This window comes from Canis lupus, chromosome 6, assembly GCF_048164855.1.
Source record: "Canis lupus baileyi chromosome 6, mCanLup2.hap1, whole genome shotgun sequence".
NCBI classification, from domain to species: Eukaryota; Metazoa; Chordata; class Mammalia; order Carnivora; family Canidae; genus Canis; species Canis lupus.
This window is the reverse complement of record NC_132843.1, coordinates 45,826,538-45,847,099: the sequence shown is the minus strand read 5'-3', so window position 1 is coordinate 45,847,099 and position 20,562 is coordinate 45,826,538. Positions and strand designations below refer to the sequence as shown.

The 20,562-nt window shown below is 39.7% G+C and overlaps 1 protein-coding gene and 1 long non-coding RNA gene across 26 annotated transcripts in view; one reads left to right on the top strand and one right to left on the bottom strand.

The window, feature by feature from the left end:
- LOC140635534 (uncharacterized) overlaps nucleotides 1-20,562 on the bottom strand; it is a 53,766-nt gene that overhangs the window by 9,964 nt on the left and 23,240 nt on the right. The gene's annotated exons all lie outside the window — the stretch shown is intronic.
- The window catches only part of CATSPERE (catsper channel auxiliary subunit epsilon), a 199,931-nt gene that overhangs the window by 167,037 nt on the left and 12,332 nt on the right, over nucleotides 1-20,562 (top strand). For 24 of the 25 annotated variants that reach the window (XM_072830289.1, XM_072830293.1, XM_072830306.1 and 21 more), the window contains 3 exons: nucleotides 11,293-11,392; nucleotides 18,175-18,261; nucleotides 19,349-19,506. In XM_072830289.1, the coding sequence (XP_072686390.1) occupies nucleotides 11,293-11,392; nucleotides 18,175-18,261; nucleotides 19,349-19,506 (345 nt within the window). Of the gene's footprint in view, nucleotides 1-11,292; nucleotides 11,393-18,174; nucleotides 18,262-19,260; nucleotides 19,507-20,562 lie in introns of those variants that run through there. The other variant, XM_072830294.1, reaches the window with a different exon arrangement.

The window sequence follows — 20,562 nt, the reverse complement described above, 5'->3', positions numbered from 1 at the left end:
TTCCAGAGTGGCTGCACCAGTTCACATTCCCACCAACAGTGCAAGAGGGTTCCCTTTTCTCCGCATCCTCTCCAACATTTGTGGTTTCCTGCCTTGTTAATTTTCCCCATTCTCACTGGTGTGAGGTGGTATCTCATTGTGGTTTTGATTTGTATTTCCCTGATGGCAAGTGATGCAGAGCATTTTCTCATGTGCATGTTGGCCAAGTCTATGTCTTCCTCTGTGAGATTTCTCTTCATGTCTTTTGCCCATTTCATGATTGGATTGTTGGTTTCTTTGGTGTTGAGTTTAAGAAGTTCTTTATAGATCTTGGAAAGATGGAAACTAGCCCTTTATCTGCTACGTCATTTGCAAATATCTTCTCCCATTCTGTAGGTTATCTTTTAGTTTTGTTGACTGTATCCTTTGCTGTGCAAAAGCCTCTTATCTTGATGAAGTCCCAATAGTTCATTTTTGCTTTTGTTTCTTTTGCCTTCGTGGATGTATCTTGCAGGAAGTTACTGTGGCCGAGTTCAAAAAGGGTGTTGCCTGTGTTCTCCTCTAAGATTTTGATGGAATCTTGTCTCACATTTAGATCTTTCATCCATTTTGAGTTTATCTTTGTGTATGTGCAAGAGAATGGTCTAGTTTCATTCTTCTCCATGTGGATGTCCAATTTTCCCAGCACCATTTAGTGAAGAGACTGTCTTTCTTCCAATGGATGGTCTTTCCTCCTTTATCGAATATTAGTTAACCATAAAGTTCAGGGTCCACTTCTGGGTTCTCTATTCTGTTCCATTGATCTATGTGTCTGTTTTTGTGCCAGTACCATCCTGTCTTGATGACCACAGCTTTGTAGTACAACCTGAAATCTGGCATTGTGATGCCCCCAGATATGGTTTTCTTTTTTAAAATTCCCCTGGTTATTCGGGGTCTTTTCTGATTCCACACAAATCTTAAAATAATTTGTTCTAACTCTCTGAAGAAAGTCCATGGTATTTTGATAGGGATTGCATTAAACATGTAAATTGCCCTGGGTAACATTGACATTTTCACAATATTAATTCTGCCAATCCATGAGCACAGAATATTTTTCCATCTCTTTGTGTCTTCCTCAATTTCTTTCAGAAGTGTTCTATAGTTTTTAGGGTATAGGTCCTTTACCTCTTCGGTGAGGTTTATTCCTAGGTATCTTATGCTTTTGGGTGCAATTGTAAATGGGATTGACTCCTTAATTTCTCTTTCTTCAGTCTCATTGTTAGTGTATAGAAATGCCACTGACTTCTGGGCATTGATTTTGTATCCTGCCACGCTACCAAATTGCTGTATGAGTTCCAGCAATCTTGGGGTGGAGACTTTTGGGTTTTCTATGTAGAGTATCATGTCATCGGCGAAGAGGGAGAGTTTGACTTCTTCTTTGCCAATTTGAATGCCTTTAATGTCTTTTTGTTGTCTGATTGCTGAGGCTAGGACTTCCAGTACTATGTTGAATAGCAGTGGTGAGAGTGGACATCCCTGTCTTGTTCCTGATCTTAGGGGAAAGGCTCCCAGTGCTTCCCCATTGATAATGATATTTGCTGTGGGCTTTTCGTAGATGGCTTTTAAGATGTTGAGGAATGTTCCCTCTATCCCTACACTCTGAAGAGTTTTGATCAGGAATGGATGCTGTATTTTGTCAAATGCTTTCTCTGCATCTAATGAGAGGATCATATGGTTCTTGGTTTTTCTCTTGCTGATATGATGAATCACATTGATTGTTTTACGAGTGTTGAACCAGCCTTGTGTCCCGGGGATAAATCCTACTTGGTCATGGTGAATAATTTTCTTAATGTACGGTTGGATCCTATTGGCTAGTATCTTGTTGAGAATTTTTGCATCCATGTTCATCAGGGATATTGGTCTGTAATTCTCCTTTTTGGTGGGGTCTTTGTCTGGTTTTGGAATTAAGGTGATGCTGGCCTCATAGAACGAATTTGGAAGTACTCCATCTCTATCTTTCCAAACAGCTTTAGTAGAATAGGTATGGTTTCTTCTTTAAACATTTGATAGAATTCCCCTGGGAAGCCATCTGGCCCTGGACTCTTGTGTCTTGGGAGGTTTTTGATGACTGCTTCAATTTCCTCCCTGGTTATTGGCCTGTTCAGGTTTTCTATTTCTTCCTGTTCCAGTTTTGGTAGTTTGTGGCTTTCCAGGAATGCGTCCATTTCTTCTAGATTGCCTAATTTATTGGCGTATAGCTGTTCATAATATGTTTTTAAAATCGTTTGTGTTTCCTTGGTGTTGGTAGTGATCTCTCCTTTCTCATTCATGATTTTATTAATTTGAGTCTTCTCTCTCTTCTTTTTAATAAGGTTGGCTAATGGCTTATCTATTTTATTAATTCTTTCAAAGAACCAACTCCTGGTTTTGTTGATCTGTTCCACAGTTCTTCTGGTCTCGATTTCGTTGAGTTCTGCTCGAATCTTAATTAACTCTCTTCTTCTGCTGGGTGTAGGATCTATCTGCTGTTTTTTCTCTAGCTCCTTTATGTGTAAGGTTAGCTTTTGTATTTGAGTTCTTTCCAGTTTTTGAATGGATGCTTGTATTGCGATGTATTTCCCCCTTAGGACTGCTTTTGCTGCATCCCAAAGATTTTGAACGGTTGTATCTTCATTCTCATTAGTTTCCATGAATCTTTTTAATTCTTCCTTAATTTCCTGGTTGACCCTTTCATCTTTTAGCAGGATGGTCCTTAACCTCCACGTGTTTGAGGTCCTTCCAAACTTCTTGTTGTGATTTAGTTCTAATTTCAAGGCATTATGGTCTGAGAAAATGCAGGGGACAATCCCAATCTTTTGGTATCAGTTCAGACCCGATTTGTGACCCAGTATGCGGTCTATTCTGGAGAAAGTTCCATGTGCACTTGAGAAGAATGTGTATTCAGTTGAGTTTGGATGTAAAGTTCTGTAGATATCTGTGAAATCCATCTGGTCCAGTGTATCATTTAAAGCTCTCAGTTCTTTGGAGATGTTGCGCTTAGAAGACCTATCGAGGGTAGAAAGAGCTAGATTGATGTCACCAAGTATAAGTGTATTATTATCTAAGTATTTCTTCACTTTGGTTATTAATTGGTTTAAATATTTGGCAGCTCCCACATTCGGGGCATATACATTGAGGATTGTTAAGTCCTCTTGTTGGATAGATCCTTTAAGTATGATATAGTGTCCCTCTTCATCTCTCACTACAGTCTTCGGGGTAAATTTTAGTTCATCTGATATAAGGATGGCTACCCCTGCTTTCTTTTGAGGACCATTTGAATGGTAAATGGTTCTCCAACCTTTTATTTTCAGGTTGTAGGTGTCCTTCTGTCTAAAATGAGTCTCTTGTAGACAGCAAATAGATGGGTCCTGCTTTTTTATCCAGTCTGAAACCCTGCGCCTTTTGATGGGGTCATTAAGCCCGTTCACGTTCAGAATTACTATTGAGAGATATGAGTTTAGTGTCATCATGATATCTATTCAGTCCTTGTTTTTGTGGATTGTTCCACTGAACTTCTTCTTAAAGGGGAATTTTAAGAGTCCCCCTTAAAATTTCTTGCAGAGCTGGTTTGGAGGTCACATATTCTTTCAGTTCCTGCCTGTCTTGGAAGCTCTTTATCTCTCCTTCCATTCTGAATGAGAGCCTTGCTGGATAAAGTATTCTTGGTTGCATGTTCTTCTCATTTAGGACCCTGAATATATCCTCCTAGCCCTTTCTAGCCTGCCAGGTCTCTTTGGAGAGGTCTGCTGTTACCCTAATACTCCTCCCCATAAAAGTCAGGGATTTCTTGTCTCTTGCTGCTTTAAGGATCTTCTCTTTATCTTTGGAATTTGCAAGCTTCACTATTAGATGTCGAGGTGTTGAACGGTTTTTATTGATTTTAGGGGGGGATCTCTCTATCTCCTGGATCTGAACGCCTGTTTCCCTTCCCAGATTAGGAAAGTTTTCAGCTATGATTTGTTCAAATACATATTCTGGCCCTCTGGCCCTTTCGGCACCCTCGGGAACCCCAATTAAACGTAGGGTTTTTCTTCCTCAGGCTGTCGTTTATTTCCCTTAATCTGTCTTCATGGTCTTTTAATTGTTTGTCTCTTTTTTCCTCAGTTTCCCTCTTTGCCATCAACTTGTCTTCTATGTCACTCATTCATTCTTCCACCTCATTAACCCTCGTCGTTAGGACTTCTAGTTTGGATTGCATCTCATTCAATTGATTTTTAATTTCTGCCTGATTGGATCTAAATTCTCCAGTCATGAAGAAGAAGAAGTCTCTTGAGTCCTTTATGCTTTTTTCTAGAACCACCAGTAGCTGTATAATAGTGCTTCTGAATTGGCTTTCTGACATTGAATTGTAATCCAGATTTTGTAACTCTGTGGGAGAGAGGACTGTTTCTGAATCTTTCTTTTGAGGTGAGGTTTTCCTTCTAGTCATTTTGCTCAGTGCAGAGTGGCCAAAAACAAGTTGTATTGGGAAAAGGAGAAAAAGAGAGGAGAGAAAGAAGGAAAGAAAAGAGAAAAAGAAAAAAGGAAAAAAAAGAAGAAAAAGAGAAAAAGAACGAAAGGGGAAAAAAAGGGTGGGGGAAGCAATCAGAAATCAAAAAGAAAACAAAAAAACAAAAACAAAAAAAAAGGGGGAGTATCTTCTGATTCTGTGTACTTTAAGTCCCTTGACTTCCCTTGGAACTGGTCCGTCCAGCTGGTCTTCTGGGGGAGGGGCCTGTTGTGCTGATTCTCAGGTGTTAGCACTTGTGGGAGCTGCTCTGCCCCTGCCTGGTGCAGGGCTCAGCAGGGGTTGTTTACCCCGTGAGGCCGCAGGAGGAACAGCCCCAGTGGCTGCGGCAGCTCTGGAGCCCTGGATTCAGCCCCCGCAGTAACTCCGGAGCTCTCCGTCTGCAGGGCCTGGAGGCTCCGGGGCGGGGCCGCTGATCTGCTCAGCTCCGGGCAGGAGCGTCCTCGCTGTCCTGGGCCCTCCCGGCCTCTGCCTGTCCCGGGGGAGGCGGGATCCTGGGCTGTGTCCTGACGCCCTGTGCTCCGGCGCCTGCGCTGTTGGATTCGCGCTCCCGGGCCGCACAGCCCCCTCCGCGGAGCCGCCGCCCAAGCCCCTCCAGCTGCTCCGGGTCCCGCCGTGCGCGCTGCAGCCCTTAGGGAGCTCGGCGCACTCTCCCGGGGCACAGGTGTCTGTTACTGTCCCGGGGAGCCCGAGGGCATCCCCGCCCTCCTGGGTCCTGCTCCAACTCCCTGCGAGCCCCTTTCCGCCCGGGAAGGTTGGTGCAGCTCCTGCGTCTCCGGGACGGGGCTCTCCTGTCCTGGGGACACTCGCCCCGGCCTCAGCCCGGTCCTCGCGGGGCCCCTCCCCCTCGGATGCCTTTTGTTTCTTTATTTCTTTTTCCCCGTCTTCCTACCTTGATAGAAGCGCAAACTCTTCTCACTGTAGCGTTCCAGCTGTTCTCTCTTTAAATCTCAGGCCGAATTCGTAGATTTTCAGGATGATTTGAAGGTTATCTAGATAATTTGGTGGGGACAGGTGATTTGGGGACCCTACTCTTCCCCCATCTTGCCCCTCCTCCCCCAGTCTTTGTTTTAAAGTCTATTTTGTCTGATATAAGTATTGTGACTCCAGCTTTCTTTTGACTTCCATTTGCAATGATAAATATCTCTCCATCCCCTCACTTTCCTTCTTTTTCTTAATATTTTATTTATTTATTCATGAGAGAGACATAGAGAGAGGCAGAGACATAAGCAGAGAGAGAAGCAGGATCCCTGTGGGAAGCCCAGTGCAGGACTCCATCCCAGGACCAGGACCCCAGGATCATGACCTGAGCAAAAGGCAGACATTCAACCACTGAGCCCCCCAGGTGTCCTCATCCCCTCATTTTCAACATGCAAGTGTCTTTAGTTCTAAAATGAGTTCCCTTGTAGGCAACATATAGAAGGGTCTTGGGTTTTTATTCATTCTGACACCCTGTGTCCTTTGATTGGAGCATTTAGTCATTTACATTCAAATGAATTATTGATAGATATGTCATTATTGCCATTTTGTTACTTGTTTTGTGGTTGTTTCTGAAGATTTTCTCTAGTCCTTTCTTGTCTTTCTCTCTTTCAAGTTTTGTTGATTTTCTTTAGTGACGTATTTGGAGTTCTTTCTCTTTATTCTCCACATTTTTATTAGTGGTTTTTGATATATGGTTGCCATCAGGTTTGTATATAACCTCTTCTGCATATAGCAGTCTATATTAAGTTTGTGGTTGTTTAAGTTCGAACCCATTCTTTTCTCCTCCCCATGTTTTAGGTATATTTTATTATATTTTATACCGTCTTTTGTGAGTTCTTTGTCTTATTTTTTTTACAGAAATACTCATTTTTATTGCTTTTGTGTTTCCTACATCTCTTCTTCTCTATATTTAGTTTGTTCCTCCAGTCTTTGGATTGCTCTCTGTTTATTGACTTGGGACTAGTGAAGTTGAAAACATGGGACGGGGTGAGCTCAGAGTCCTCCTACTCCACCATCATCCCAGGCTTCTTGTTATTTTGTTTTTATTTTATGTAGTGTCTTAATCTTCCAGGGGTAAATAATCTTAATGTTCTCTCCCAGAGAAGTGTATTCTCCTTTTCAATTCATTATTATTAAATACCTTTGAACCTTTTACTATGCTAGGCACTGGGAATTCAAAAACAAAACAGGATTTCTGTTCTCAAGGGCTCAAGAGTCTGATGAATTAAATAAACATATGAGCTGACATGGAATAATAAAAAGGAAACTCAAAAGAATCCAACCCAGCTGCAGAAGGGAGAGGGGCTTTGAGAAATATTTCCAGAAAACTTGCATTTGATTTGAGCCACTGAGTCTTAAAGGAGAATAAATATTTAGATAAAGGCAGAGAGAGAAGAAGAGAAATGGGGAGGTAGCAATGAACTCCATGGGGCAAGTCTTTCAAGCAAGAATGATGGTTTGAGGAGGGAAATGTTCAAACAGTGTAATGCTATTGGGGCATAAAATGAGGCATGAAGTGTCAGGACAAGAGAGTGGGAAACTAGCTCAGTGGAGTCTAGGTCATGGAGGACTTTCCGTCCATATTATGGTAGAGTGGCATGATCAAATAATTGCTTTAATTAGTCCTCTCTGGGAGCAGTGAGCAGATGAACTTCAGGGGAACAAGTCTAACTAGGAAGACAGGTAGTAAACTGTATTGGTAGTCCATGGAGGAAAGAAACCAAATGATTGAAATAGCACAGACAAAAGAGAGGAATCCTTTATGAGAAAAATTAGTGATTATAATAGGTAAGGCTTGATAATTGATAGATAATTGAAAACTGATAGATGAGAAGAGAGGATGAGGAAGATGAATGAGTCCAAGTGACATCAGTCAGATCTTCCTCAAACTTCACCACCTGAACTGTCCCCACGAACCCTGTCTTATCATCATAGGTGAACATATGTATATCTAAGGCTTCTGTGTGTGTGTGTGTGTGTGTGTGTGTGAACTGGATCCCCACCTGCTAAATGTCCTAATTAAGAAAATTTGCTCCTGAAACCCCCCCCCTCCTTCTCCTGCATCATCAGATTTCTCTTGTCTACTGGATTGTCAAGAAATCCGCAGTTCTCTCACCAAAAATAAAACCAGGAAAAAACCCTCTACCCGTCTCACTCCTACACACTATCACCAACTCTCCTCCTGCTCTTCCTCAATCCCTCCCAACAGGCTTTTACTGCCACCACTCCACTGGCACTGACAGCCAGTGTGACCAGTGGCCTCCGTATTGTTACATCCAGTAGCCAGTCCTCAGGACTCAGCCTATCTGATCTCGTTAACCAGAATTACACAGCTGATCATTCTCTTCTACCTGAAATATTTTCTTCACTTGGCTTCCAGGATATTACACCCTTCTACTTTTCCTGCTACCTCATGGTATCTTACCATAAACCAAGTGAAAAAGACAGGTGGCTGAAATGTTTGTGGTGTCTTTAAGTATAGATTTTATTAATGGTGGTGAAATATACATAATGAAACATAGTGAAAATTTGGATATATACATTGTATAGCTAGTCAATGCAATACTGCACAGCAATTAAAATGCTTGTTAACAAGGAATCAGGAGGTCCTCCAGGAAGTTCAGGTTGGATAGGGAAGGAAGCATAGCCAGAAGGGAGCTGCTGATGAGGAAATCAGAGACCAAGAAACTGGAAACTTCTAAGAATCCATCTCAAAAGCAAATGTTGAGTGGAGAAATAAAGATGCCAAATGTACTTACAGTATAATATCATGTATGTATATTTGAAAACTCATAAAGCAATACTGTATATGATTTATGGATAAGTAAAGTATAAAACCTGGGTGGAAAGGATATATAACAATTTCACATTATTCCCTGTTTTTTCCTGCATATTTAAATATTTCCTAATTAAAATAAAATAAGCTATAGGAGCCAGGTGAAGAAAACTAGAGAAGTAGGATCAAAGGTCCAGGTGGCAACGTTAACAAAAGAAGAGTTCATCCTCTGAGACCTGGGATGGGGGGAGTAGGGGTGGCTTAGAGGAGAGTAAAACTAAATGTAGGAAGTGACTGGTTTGGAAACAGGAGTGTAGGAGTTGAAAGCAGTCATGTCTGACAGCCTCCATTTACTTACATGAAGCAGAAAGGGCCACATCTACACTGGAAGCACAGTGTTTGAGGAGGGCGTCAAGGGCTCACTGAGGGCAACATGAGAAGAGCTGGCTAAGGACCCTTGCAAGGATTATCAGGCAACACCAAAGGCTCAATCAACTTAAGACACCACAAGCAGGTCCAATGCCACATATTTGAGCTTCTCAGGTAGTATATGTGCTAATGTAGAAGGCATCATGTGACATCCAGGGTTGGGGTGAGATGCTGGAGGCCGGGCGAGAGCACCTGGGTGAATCCAGGATGTTGGGCAAGGAGGGAACTGCCTATAGGAGGAAATCAGAGAGAGTCAGGGCCCAATGTGTGGTGAGGTCAAGGGGCAGGTGAGAGGCTGTGGTGGTGCAGGAGGTGGGTAGGGGTCAGAGGGGCCAGTGGCAGCACTAGTTTGAGCCACGTGGCAGCATGTCCTTCTCTTCTCAGGGTAACTTACTATGTCTCTGCTACCAGAATTCATTCAATGAACCACATTGCTTCCAATTTTCCTGGGACAATTAACTCAGCAATTAAAGCATCACCAAACAAAGTAAGAGACATGGCTGATACCATGGGCTAGCTGGGTGGTCACACAGGACTGAAAACATGTGTGTCCAACGGATTAACAGTGGAACTGTCACAATGGAGAAGTTACAAATTATAGGGAAGCTAGGTGCCAGCTGGTGACATTTCTGAATTTCTCAGGTTTTATTGGTATCACATCCTGTTTGTTAACATTAATGAAAATAAGCCATGCTTACACAGGCAAGTATTTTTGTCCGTATTCTCAATGAAATAAAGCAGCATCAAAGGTCATTATAAACCCAGGAAGTATGGGTCATGTAATTTATCCTTATTGCCACTAGATGACACTATAGCTTATTGCTTTTGTGAGTGTCACCCAAAGTCAACTCCTAGTTCAAGGAAGATCTTTTTTAAATTTAAATAAAACATATGGCTTTACAACTAGTTCTTAATAATTCAAGACTCTGATGGCGTTCAGAAGATGGTGCACCTTCCAAAGTTCCTAGAATGAAAGCTTTGCTAAAGCCTGGCCCAAAGCTCCGAAAGTGCATACAAAATTGAGTGTGTCACACACGTGTGTGCATTTTCCTGTGGGAAGAATTTTTTTTTGGGGGGGGAAGAATTTTAATTAGAGTTTAGAGTTTCCTCTGACCCTCCTCCTGAGCCATTTAGAAAGTAGACTACTGCAATTCTAATCCCTAGTTACTCACACCTGAGTTCATGTCTTTATGATTTCTAAAAATGAATTAAGTTGAAAATAAAATACCTTCTCAGATATCACTTTCTGATGTGTACAAATTTCCTGCCCAGTTTGTGAATGAGGCAAGAGCTGGTTTTTATCAGCAGGAATGGATGGTCAGTCCCAAGGTATAGAAGATGTGTAGAGCCAGGTGGAGGGACTCTGAGGTCAGGCAGAGACGTGGGCAGTGGGTAAGGACCCCTGATCTTACAGATAGACTCAGAGATGCGAAGCAAGAGAATGTATCAGACCCTGGGGTAACAGTCCAAGAGTCAGAGCCCAGGAGCAAGTGCCTGAGACCAAAGTCCTAAGTGAGATTTCCATCTATGGTGGGGCGGGGGGTGGGGGGGACAATCCCATCCAAAAAAAACTGGCAGTGACAGAGAAGGAAGATGTGACCATGTTTAAAACAATTGCAGGTGCTGCTATGCACAGGTGTAACTTTGCCACTAACTGAATTTTAGCTTTGGTCTCAAGCCTCTATTTTCATATGGTAGCAAGAAAAGAAAATGATCTTAACAATTAAGTAGCATCTCTTTTGAAACTCACGGACTTTGGGGTGAATAAGCTCAATGGGGCTTCTGTCTCCCTTTTTTTTTTTTTTAAGATTCAAATACATTTTATTAGACATGGGTAGGCAGGAGGCACCAGTGGAGTTCCCAGAGGGAACCCCACCTCCAGGAGGATTGGGGGGGTGGCTAAAAGGTTAAATCCCATCCAGGGATTGGGCACCCTGTCCATGCGGGACTGTCTGCTGAGGTCTGCTGCAGGTGAAAGTCATCACAAGTTCTCTGGGCATGAGCTGTTCGTGACTGTGGTTCCTGGGAGTTGGTGACCACTTATGCTTCTCCAGCCCCACCTCAGCTCTCACTGCTGCCAATCCCCTGACACTCATTCCCATCTTCCAGCAGGGTCCTCCAGAGGTTCTGGAACATCTCCATTCTCATCACAATGATGCTGTGTTTTAATTCCCTGGCACACAATAGTCACCCAATGAATATTTGTTGATTAAATGACACCAGAGGACCCTTGCTGTGCCCTTCCTCCCCCCTCAATTCTTTCTCCCTGCTACCAGGTGACAAAGCAGGGCCTCCGCTACCCTCACCTTGTCAACACGTGGTTCCTGTCAAAGTGAAGAGCACTTGCAGTTCCCACTATTAAAAAGGTGAACATTTCCTGCTTTATTACTGTGAGGTTGATTTTGAGAGCTGAAGGAAACCTATACAATAGGTACTGTTGTTATTTCACAGGTAAGTGACAATATCGAGGCTTCAGGAACATTAAGTCACTTCCCCAGGGTGGCAGCGCTGTTCAGAGAAGCCCACCAGACTGGAGGGCTACAGCTCTTACCCTCTCTCTTCTACTCTAAACTACTGTTGTTGTGTTTGCTGTCTCGTTCAGATACGACAACAATGGCTATGTTGAAGATGTAGAAGTCAATTTCATTGTGTGGGAAATACATGGCAGGAATGACTACAGCTTTAATAATACTATGAAGAAGGTATGGCGTCTTTGAATTGAAATAGAACTTAGTACGCAATTAGACCTGCTGTTCTTTTTTAAATCTATATGTAAATTATCTGAGGAAAATAGAACCAGTTACATGTGGGTAGGAAAAAAAAACATGCCCTGTGTATTAAATTTTGTGACTACTGAAATTCATTTACGACAAAAGAAGCCTTGGTCATATAAAACAGACTTAAAGGGGTCAGAAAAATAAAATAATGTTTATAGTAGGGTGACGCAATCATAGGTGAACATTTTCCTTTTTCTCCACAGTGTATTCAGCGTTTGATTATTTATAGATCTTCCTCTAGCTTCCACATTCATCACACTTGTGCTACATTAAAAGCACACTCTCTAGGCTTCATCTCACTTGACTTCCTTGCATCATTTGACCCACTGACCTTGGCTTCACTGTCCCCACACTCGCCTGGTCTCCCTCCATCCTCTGACCGGTTGATCTCGGCCTCCTCACTGACAACTCTTTCCACTTTGGCAGAAAAGCCCTACCACTCCCAGCCACCAGATTTCATTCCCATGTGTGGCGTTCTGGCCTAAGGGCCTTCCATCTTGGCAGAGCTTCTCCAAAGTTACCAGCATTGATTACTGCTTTTCCCCAGAAATCTCATGCTTAAATAAAGTTAGAGATAACTCCTTCCAAAGGAATTTTCTCATCTATCAGAGACCTTAATTCTCCAAGGAGAACCCACTCTGATAGCAGCCAAAAGGCAGTAAGTTCCACCTGATACCCTCTCCAGAATGTGCAAGAACTAACTGTCTTTCAATCGGGTGGTCAAACAAATCCACCCCACCACATTCCTCGTACACTTGTCCAGTCACACCCAAAAGTCACATCCAGAGTGTGAGTCCTTCCAGTCTACTGTCTCTTCATAGTCTCAATCCTTCTCACACCTGGGCCCAGATTCCCAGATTCCCATTACTCTCCATCTTCTCAAACTTTTCTAATATACTCTAGGGTTAAATGATCCTAGACCCTTACCCAGCAGACATTCCAAAGAGAATATAATTTTCTCTGTTTTTCTCTCAAATCAAGGGTACTCTTTCTCTCACCCTGTGTACGTAGGGATGAGCTGTGGAATTGAAGTGCTCCCTAACCCACAGTATCATCTCCAGACTACTATCTCCTCACCCTAATCACAGTGTCATTTGTTCAGCCCCTGTCATCCAGGTGTCATCCAACCCTACCTACTGCTGTCACATACTGAGAACTTGATGAGTTCTCCTCCTGCCCTGAAAGCAATTACAGTTGACTCCTCAGTTCTGAAGCCATCAAGTAGGGCTATTGCTAAGAAGCTTTCTACACAGGGATGACATTTCCCAGCCCTGTTTGCATCTAGGTGGGGCCATGTGACTGGCTCTCATGCCAGAGAATGAGCAGAAACGATATGTGTCCCTTCCAGGATTAAGTGCTGAAGAAGGGATCATATGAACCCTATGCTTCCTGTCTTCCTCCAGAGTCAGTCTATCCCAGCAACAATTAGAGATGGAGTAGATGCAAGCTGGATGAGAAGTGTCCAGTCAGGGGACTCTTCAAGGAGCCATTAGACAGAAAAGCCTAATCCATTGTTCTGAGGAGAGTCATCCATAAGAGCCATCTCAGCAGGGCCATCTGCACTGGACTATGTGTGATCAGGAATTCAACTGCAATGTGTTAAGGCCCTGAGGGGTGGGGTTTACTGCAGCATAGCAGAGGCTGCCTTGATCAATGCACTGCCCCCTGTTATAATTACATTTAAATTCAAACACTCTGGTCTCTGACTTCAACCTCCCATTCTCTAGCTCTTCCTCTTTTCCTCACACTGTCTAGATATCCTCAACATTGAGCCCTTTGCTCTTTCCCTCCCTGCCAGCCCATCTTCTCTCTCCTTTTCCTGTCTAACTTTAGCTCCATGGGTCAGCCCTCCAGCTACCATCTTGCCATCACCTGCAAGTCACCTTCCCTGGTGTTGCTCCTTTGAACCAAATGGCAACTTTAAATATCAAATCGTCCTGCCTTATCCATGCCTCTGTCTGAGCTGCCAATCACTTCTAGAAAAAAATAAAACTGCAATAACTGGAATTAGGAACTCAACTATTGGGAGTGATGACTTAAAACAGAATTAGTCAACTGGAAGAGGGGTCAGAAGGAAATGCCCAGAATTATGCATAGGGAGATAAACTGATTGAAAATATAGACAAGAACATAATGGAGATTCACTGCCTACATCTAAGGACTGGAGTCCTAAGAAAGAAAGGGGAGAGAGTACTGGCCAGAAGCAATATTTTCCCAAAAGATAAAAGACATCAAGGCACAGAAAAAGTAACCTGGATCCAGAAACACTACAGTAAAATTTCTAAAGAGAAAAACCTTAAAAGTGGCCAAAAAAAAAAAAAAAGAAAAATTACCCTCAAAAGAGTAGCTATAAGACTTAAAGCTGGTTTCTCTATAGAAATAATGCAAACCAGAAAACTTTGAACAAAATTTTTTTTCTTTTCCTCCCCCCTTTTTTTAGTGGGGAAGGGCAGATGGAGAGTGAGAGAATCTGAAGCAGTCTCAATACCCAGCATGGAACCCAACACAGGGCTATGATCTCATGACCCTGATATCATGACCTGAACCAAAATCAAAAGTCAGATGCTTAACCCACTGAACTACTCAGGTACCCCTGCACAAAAATAAATTACTGAAAGAAAAGAAATCCCAAATCTAAAATTCTATATGCAATGAAAATAGCCTTTTTTTAAAAATAGCCTTTTAAAGATGAAAATGAAACACCCAAGAAACAAAAAAATCCAATCATGAAATGGGCAGAAGACATGAACAGAAATTTCACCAAAGAAGACATAGACATGGCCAACAAGCACATGAGAAAATGCTCTGCATCACTTGCCATCAGGGAAATACAAATCAAAACCACAATGAGATACTACCTCACACCAGTGAGAATGGCAAAAATTAACAAGACAGGAAACAACAAATGTTGGGGAGAATGTGGAGAAAGGGGAAGCCTCTTGCACTGTTGGTGGGAATGTGAACTGATACAGCCATTCTGGAAAACAGTGAGGAGTTTCATCAAAGAGTTAAAAATAGAGCTACCCTATGACCCAACAATTGCACTGCTGGGGATTTACCCCAAAGATACAGATGTAGTGAAACACCGGGACACCTGCATCCTAATGTTCATAGCAGCAATGTCCACAATAGCCAAACTGTGAAAGGAGCCTCAATGTCCTTCGACAGATGACTGGATAAAGAAGCTGTGGTGTATATATACAATGGAATATTACTCAGCCATCAGAAAGGACAAATACCCACCATTTGCTTTGACGTGGATGGAACTGGAGGGTATTATGCTGAGTGAAGTAAGTCAATTGGAGAAGGACAATCATCATATGGTTTCACTCATATGGGGAATATAAGAAATAGTGAAAGGGATTATAAGGGAAAGGAGGGAAAATGAGTGGGAAAAATTAGAGAGGGAGACAAACCATGAGAGACTCCTAACTCTGGGAAACAAACAAAGGGTTGCAGAAGGGGAGGTGGGTGGGAGGATGGGGTAACTGAGTGACGGGCATTGAGGAGGGCACTTGATGGAACTGGGTGTTATACTATATGTTGGCAAATCGAATTTAAAAAAAAACAAAAACAATAAAGATGAAAATGAACAACAGATAATGCTCTAAAAGACATATGAAATTAGAAGAGGAAAAATTTAAAAGTTAAAAGAAACAATGAGATAAAAAAGATTCAAGAGAAAGTGGCAAATACTGAAGACAGCCAAAGAAGATCCAATACATAAGTAAATGGATGCCCTGAAAAAGAAAACCAGAACAAAGGAACCAAACCATTGCTTATATTCAAGAAAACATCTCTACCTGCTCTAAGTAAAAAAAGGCTTGAAGCTTCATATTGAAAGAGCATAGCAGATAATCAAGAATATCAGATCAGAAAAAAAAAAAAAAAAAAGAATATCAGATCAGAACAGCCAACCCAAGTGGCCATGTAGGCAAAAAAAAAAAAAAAAAAGGAAGCAACTTACATATAAAGAAAATAAAATTCTAATTCTTATAGCAATGCTTTATGCCAGGAAAAGATGGAGTAAAATGTTTGATACTAAAGGAAAATAAGCATAAGCTAAGGATTTTATATTCAGCAAAACCAATGACTCTAGAAAAGGCACAAACTGCTATTAATATGTAAAAGCTCAGATGATATTGTTCCCATGAGCCCAAGGCTAAATAATAACCTTCAAACCACCAAAATCACTAAAGAGATATCAACATAAGAACTAGAGGAAGCATAATGGAGTACAGAGTTACAAAGCTGAAGCAAAGTGAGGATGGAAAGGGAAAGAGGATAGTATATAGTAGATGTATTCTCTGACAGTATAGATATAATACAGCTATAAAATATGCTAGGAGAATATAAGAATATGAGAGTGTATACCTGGGGGAAATATAACTGTTTTTCAGTAATCACAATAGTGGGAGTAGTATTTGTATTAGTTATTCTGATCTTGTAAGGTATGTAATGTGAGATATTCTAATACTATTACTCTTCACCAAATGTTTTTGGCAAAAAAGCAGGGAGATATGCATGAAATATAGAAGAAGTTAGACAAAACATCCTGAATTTGATTAGGACTCAATGTAAACTCATGAGGTATTGGAAACTTATGTGATCTGGATATAAATACATAAATATATTGTTCAGAGAGATAGAGACAAATTTTCCTACACTGTCCATTAAAATCCCTAGAAACATAACTAATCAATAGCAGTAAGTGTCCTCAGTTCCCAGATGGTTGTCTTAAAATATCATTTCCGGCTAAAAATAACTGGGGATTCTTAAATAGATAGCTGATTCCAAGACTGGGAGAGGAAATGTACACAATGAGTTTGGAATACTTTGACATATCCAATAGCAAGGAAGTATCAAAGACTACTAGGGTCTTGTCAAAAGTAATCAGAAGTTAACATGAAGAGGTTGGCCGAAGATGGGACAATTAAGATGAGCTTTCTTAAGGGTAGTTATTGCAATATTGCTAAAATCCATTAAATATGTTAAACCTATGAGTTCATAATGATTTTTTCAAAAAGATCACCTTTGGAAAGTGATAGGAAATCAACTCTTTATTTTTAAAACTGTCAAATAAAGAGAAAGTCACCAATATTTATCCTCAAATGAACTATACCAGAGGGTAACCAAATTGTAGAAAAGGGGAGGCATCTCTTTACATTTCTAGTTGACAAATGAAGAAAAAAAAAGATAGAATTAGAATATTACCATTTTAAACCCAAATAATAAAGGTTACTATAAACAGATTTAACAAATTTGACAATGAAGAAATGGATAAAACAGACAAATGCCTTGAAAAAAAAAGAATTTACCAAAGTTTCTTATATTCTTCTTTTTTTCCCAAAGTTTCTTATATTTTAAGAAAGAAATAGACATCTCTACTCTCAGATGGCTTTCCCGTCCACCAAACATTTAAGGAAAATTTTCCTTCAGCTTTTAAAAATTCTTCCAGAGTATTTGGGTGGGAAGAGCACTTTCCAACTCATTTTGTGAATCTAGGAGGACCTGATGAGGACCTTAAAAGAAAAGGAAATTATAAGCTAATCTCACCTATGACCACAGATTCAAAGCACCTAACCAAAACACTAGCAAATCAAACTCAGCAATATATTTAAAAATCACACATCCAGACAAGTTTTATTTCATAAATGAAGAGTTGGAATATCATTTGAAAGTTTAAAAAATCCACTATACTAACAGAATAAAGAAGCATAGGCATGGATTATTATAGTAGTTAAAAGTCATTCTGCTAAAAATTATTTATACATAACATTACTTTTAATATAAGTCTTGGAATTCTCAGGGTCTTGAGTTTAAGCCCAACATTCATTGGGCATGGAGCCTACGAGAGAGAGAGAGAGAAAGAGAGAAAGAGAAAGAGAGAAAGGAAAGAAAGAAAGAAAGAAAGAAAGAAAGAAAGAAAGAAAGAAAAGAAAGAAAATAACACCAAAAATAACTCTTGGAAAATTATAAGTATATAGTAACTTCCTTGACCTAATAGTATGTAAGTACAAAAAAAAAAAAAAAAAAAAAAAAAAAACCTTATAAAGCATCTTAATTAATAGTGAAAATTTGAAAGCTTTCTGAAGTCAGGAGTGAAACAAGGGTGCCAGCTATCACCACTTTTGTTACAACATTGTTTCTGATCCCTGTAATAAGCAAACAATACACAGTTAAAAGTATAAGAATTGGAAAGGAAGCAATAAGACTACCACATTCACAAATAACATGACCTCATGTGAAACACTTAAAATTAATAAGTGAGTTTAAGAAATTCTTTTCATACAAGGTCAATATACAATATATCCCCTGTATATCAGCAAATATTTAATAATGAAAAGAAATATATATTTTTCAATGACATTAAATAAATACTTAGGAATAAATTTATATACTTAAATGTGTGTGCAATTTTTTATTACATTTTTGTTAACTCCAGTTAGTTAACATACAGTGTAATGTTAGTTTCGGGTATACAATATAGTGATTCAACACTTCCATACAACAGCTAGTGCTCATCACAACAGGTGCACTCCTTAATCCCCATCACTTGTTTCACCCATCCCCCACCCACCTCCTTTCTGGCAACTACCAGTTTGTTCTCTACAGCTCTCTACAGAGTTTGTTTCTTGGTTTGTCTTTTTTTTTTTTCCTTTGATCGTTTGTTTCTTATATTCCTATTTGTACAATTTTTTTGGCAGAGTGGCTGTTTAAATGAAGCCCAGACGTGGAAGTCAATGACTGAGCTTAACAAGCACCTCCCACTAGAAGAAGCCTGGGGACCTGAGGTAAGGAAAATATTACCTAGCAAATCTTATTTACAATAACTAATTTGGCATTTCAGCATTAACAAAAGTTTGATGGAAACATTTTGGATTTAATTTTTTTTTTTTTTTTTTTTTTTTTGCAAATCAAATCCAACTTTTCTATTGGATTAATACTGTAATTTCAAAAATGCATCACCTTAATTTCTGTTTGAGCTTCCAGTGCTCCTGTGTTACTAACAATTTTGTATTAATCTTTTTCTGTTGAAAATCTGTGTTTACAGATTTACTAAATATCTGACAAACATATTGAAGCATTGACTCTAAAGTAAACACCCGAACTTTCAATTCTTATACAACTGAAAGATCATTTCTGAATGCCAGCTATTATTCCTATACTGCTTTCAATTTTTTTCAATCAAACTTTCTTGAATTGAAATTAATTTATGTTATTTGGAGAATCAGTATCTCATAATAATATCTCATAAATAAAAGTGACCTCTATGATACCTAGCCTATAAAATCTAAACCCTACAATAGGAATGTTACTTTGCTTCTTCATCAGAATCTGTGCATGTCAAGACAGAGATACATACAATTGTACTATCCTCTGTAGTCCTAGCTCCAAACATCCCACTTTCCATCCACCACTCCCTATCCTTCTGGCAACATAACCCTAGAACCTTGACTCTAACAATCCTTTCAACAATCATTCAAAATGACCCCACCCATCTCGCCCCAGCCCCAGGTTCTCTCCTTGCTTTTTATGCAGCTGAAATTCCATGGTCAGTAATTATATCACTCTATTAATGTGTACCCTCAATTCCTTCCTCCATCTCAGTTCTTCAGACTTGTGTGGCTAAGTCACAGCCCTAGTTAAATCTCAACTATCTGCCTTGGCAGCTGACTGTGGTCAGAGGAATATTGATTTATTTCACCTTGATTTCATGATTAAAACAGTTCTGTAATACGGCCCAACAAACATAAAAGTATTTCTCCAGTTCATTCCCTTTTCCTTTCTAGGTATTGCATACCTTCTCCTCTCTACAATCTCCAACACTTCTTACCGTACAGAAGGACCTCAAGGTTTTTGTCTTTGTTTCCCATTCAGAACTATAAGCACTGTTTCTCTTATGCTATTGGAAAACCAGGAGACTTAAATCAACCATATGAGATAATCAACAAGTCTAACTATAACCATTTAGTTTGGCCCGAGGACCATTCTGGAATGTATGTGTTTCGTGTGAAGATCCTGGATCCAAACTATAGGTGAATATAAATATTTTATTGTTATAGTTTTAACATTTATTTAAAGGGATAATGATGAGATCAAATGAAATTTCTGCTCTACTCTACAAAGTCCAAAAAAGGTATTACACTAAAACATGGCAACATTACATAAGGCAAGAGGGAAGAAAATGCCTAGTAGGAAAAATTAAAATGCCATAGAGTCTGGGGTCACCATTACTAAAAGAGGTTGACCAACTCAAAAAAATATCTGCATTCCCATGTTCATCACAGCATTATTACAATAGCCAAGACATGGAAGCAACCTTAGTGTCCACTAATGAATAAATGATAAATAAAAGGTGGTGTATATATAAGTATACAATGGAGTATTATTCAGCCATAAAGAAGAAGGAAATCCTTTATCTCAAGAAAGAAGAAATATCTCAAACAACTCAACTTTGAACTAGCAAGGCTGAAAACCTTCCCTCTAAGATCAGGAACAAAGATGAATGACTATGAACAACTCTTCATAGAACTAGAAAAAGAACAAACAAAGCCAGAGTTAGTAAAAGGAAGGAAATAACAAAGATCAGAGAGGAAATAAATTTGAATAGAGACTAAAAAGATAATAGGAAAGATCAATGAAACTAAGAGTTGGTTTTTGAAAAGATAAATAAAATAGACAAAATTTTAGCTAGCCCTAATAAGAAAAAAAGAGAGAGGACTCAAATAAAATCAGAAAATAAAGAGAAGTTACAACTGATACCAAAAGAATATATAGGATAAAAGACTACGATGAGCAACTATATACCAATAAATTAGACAACCTAAAAAGAATGGGTAAATTCTTAGAAAAATACAACCTACCAAGACTGAATCATAAAAAAAAAAAGAAAAAAAAAAAAGGAAAACCTGATCAGACTGATTACTAGTAAGGAGAGCAAATCAGTAAGAAAATAAATAAATAAATAAATAAATAAAATAAATAAATAAATAAAATAAATAAATAAATAAATAAAACCTCTCAACAAACAAAAGTCCAAGACAAGATGGCTTCACTGGTAAATTCTACCAAACATTTAAAGAACAATATCC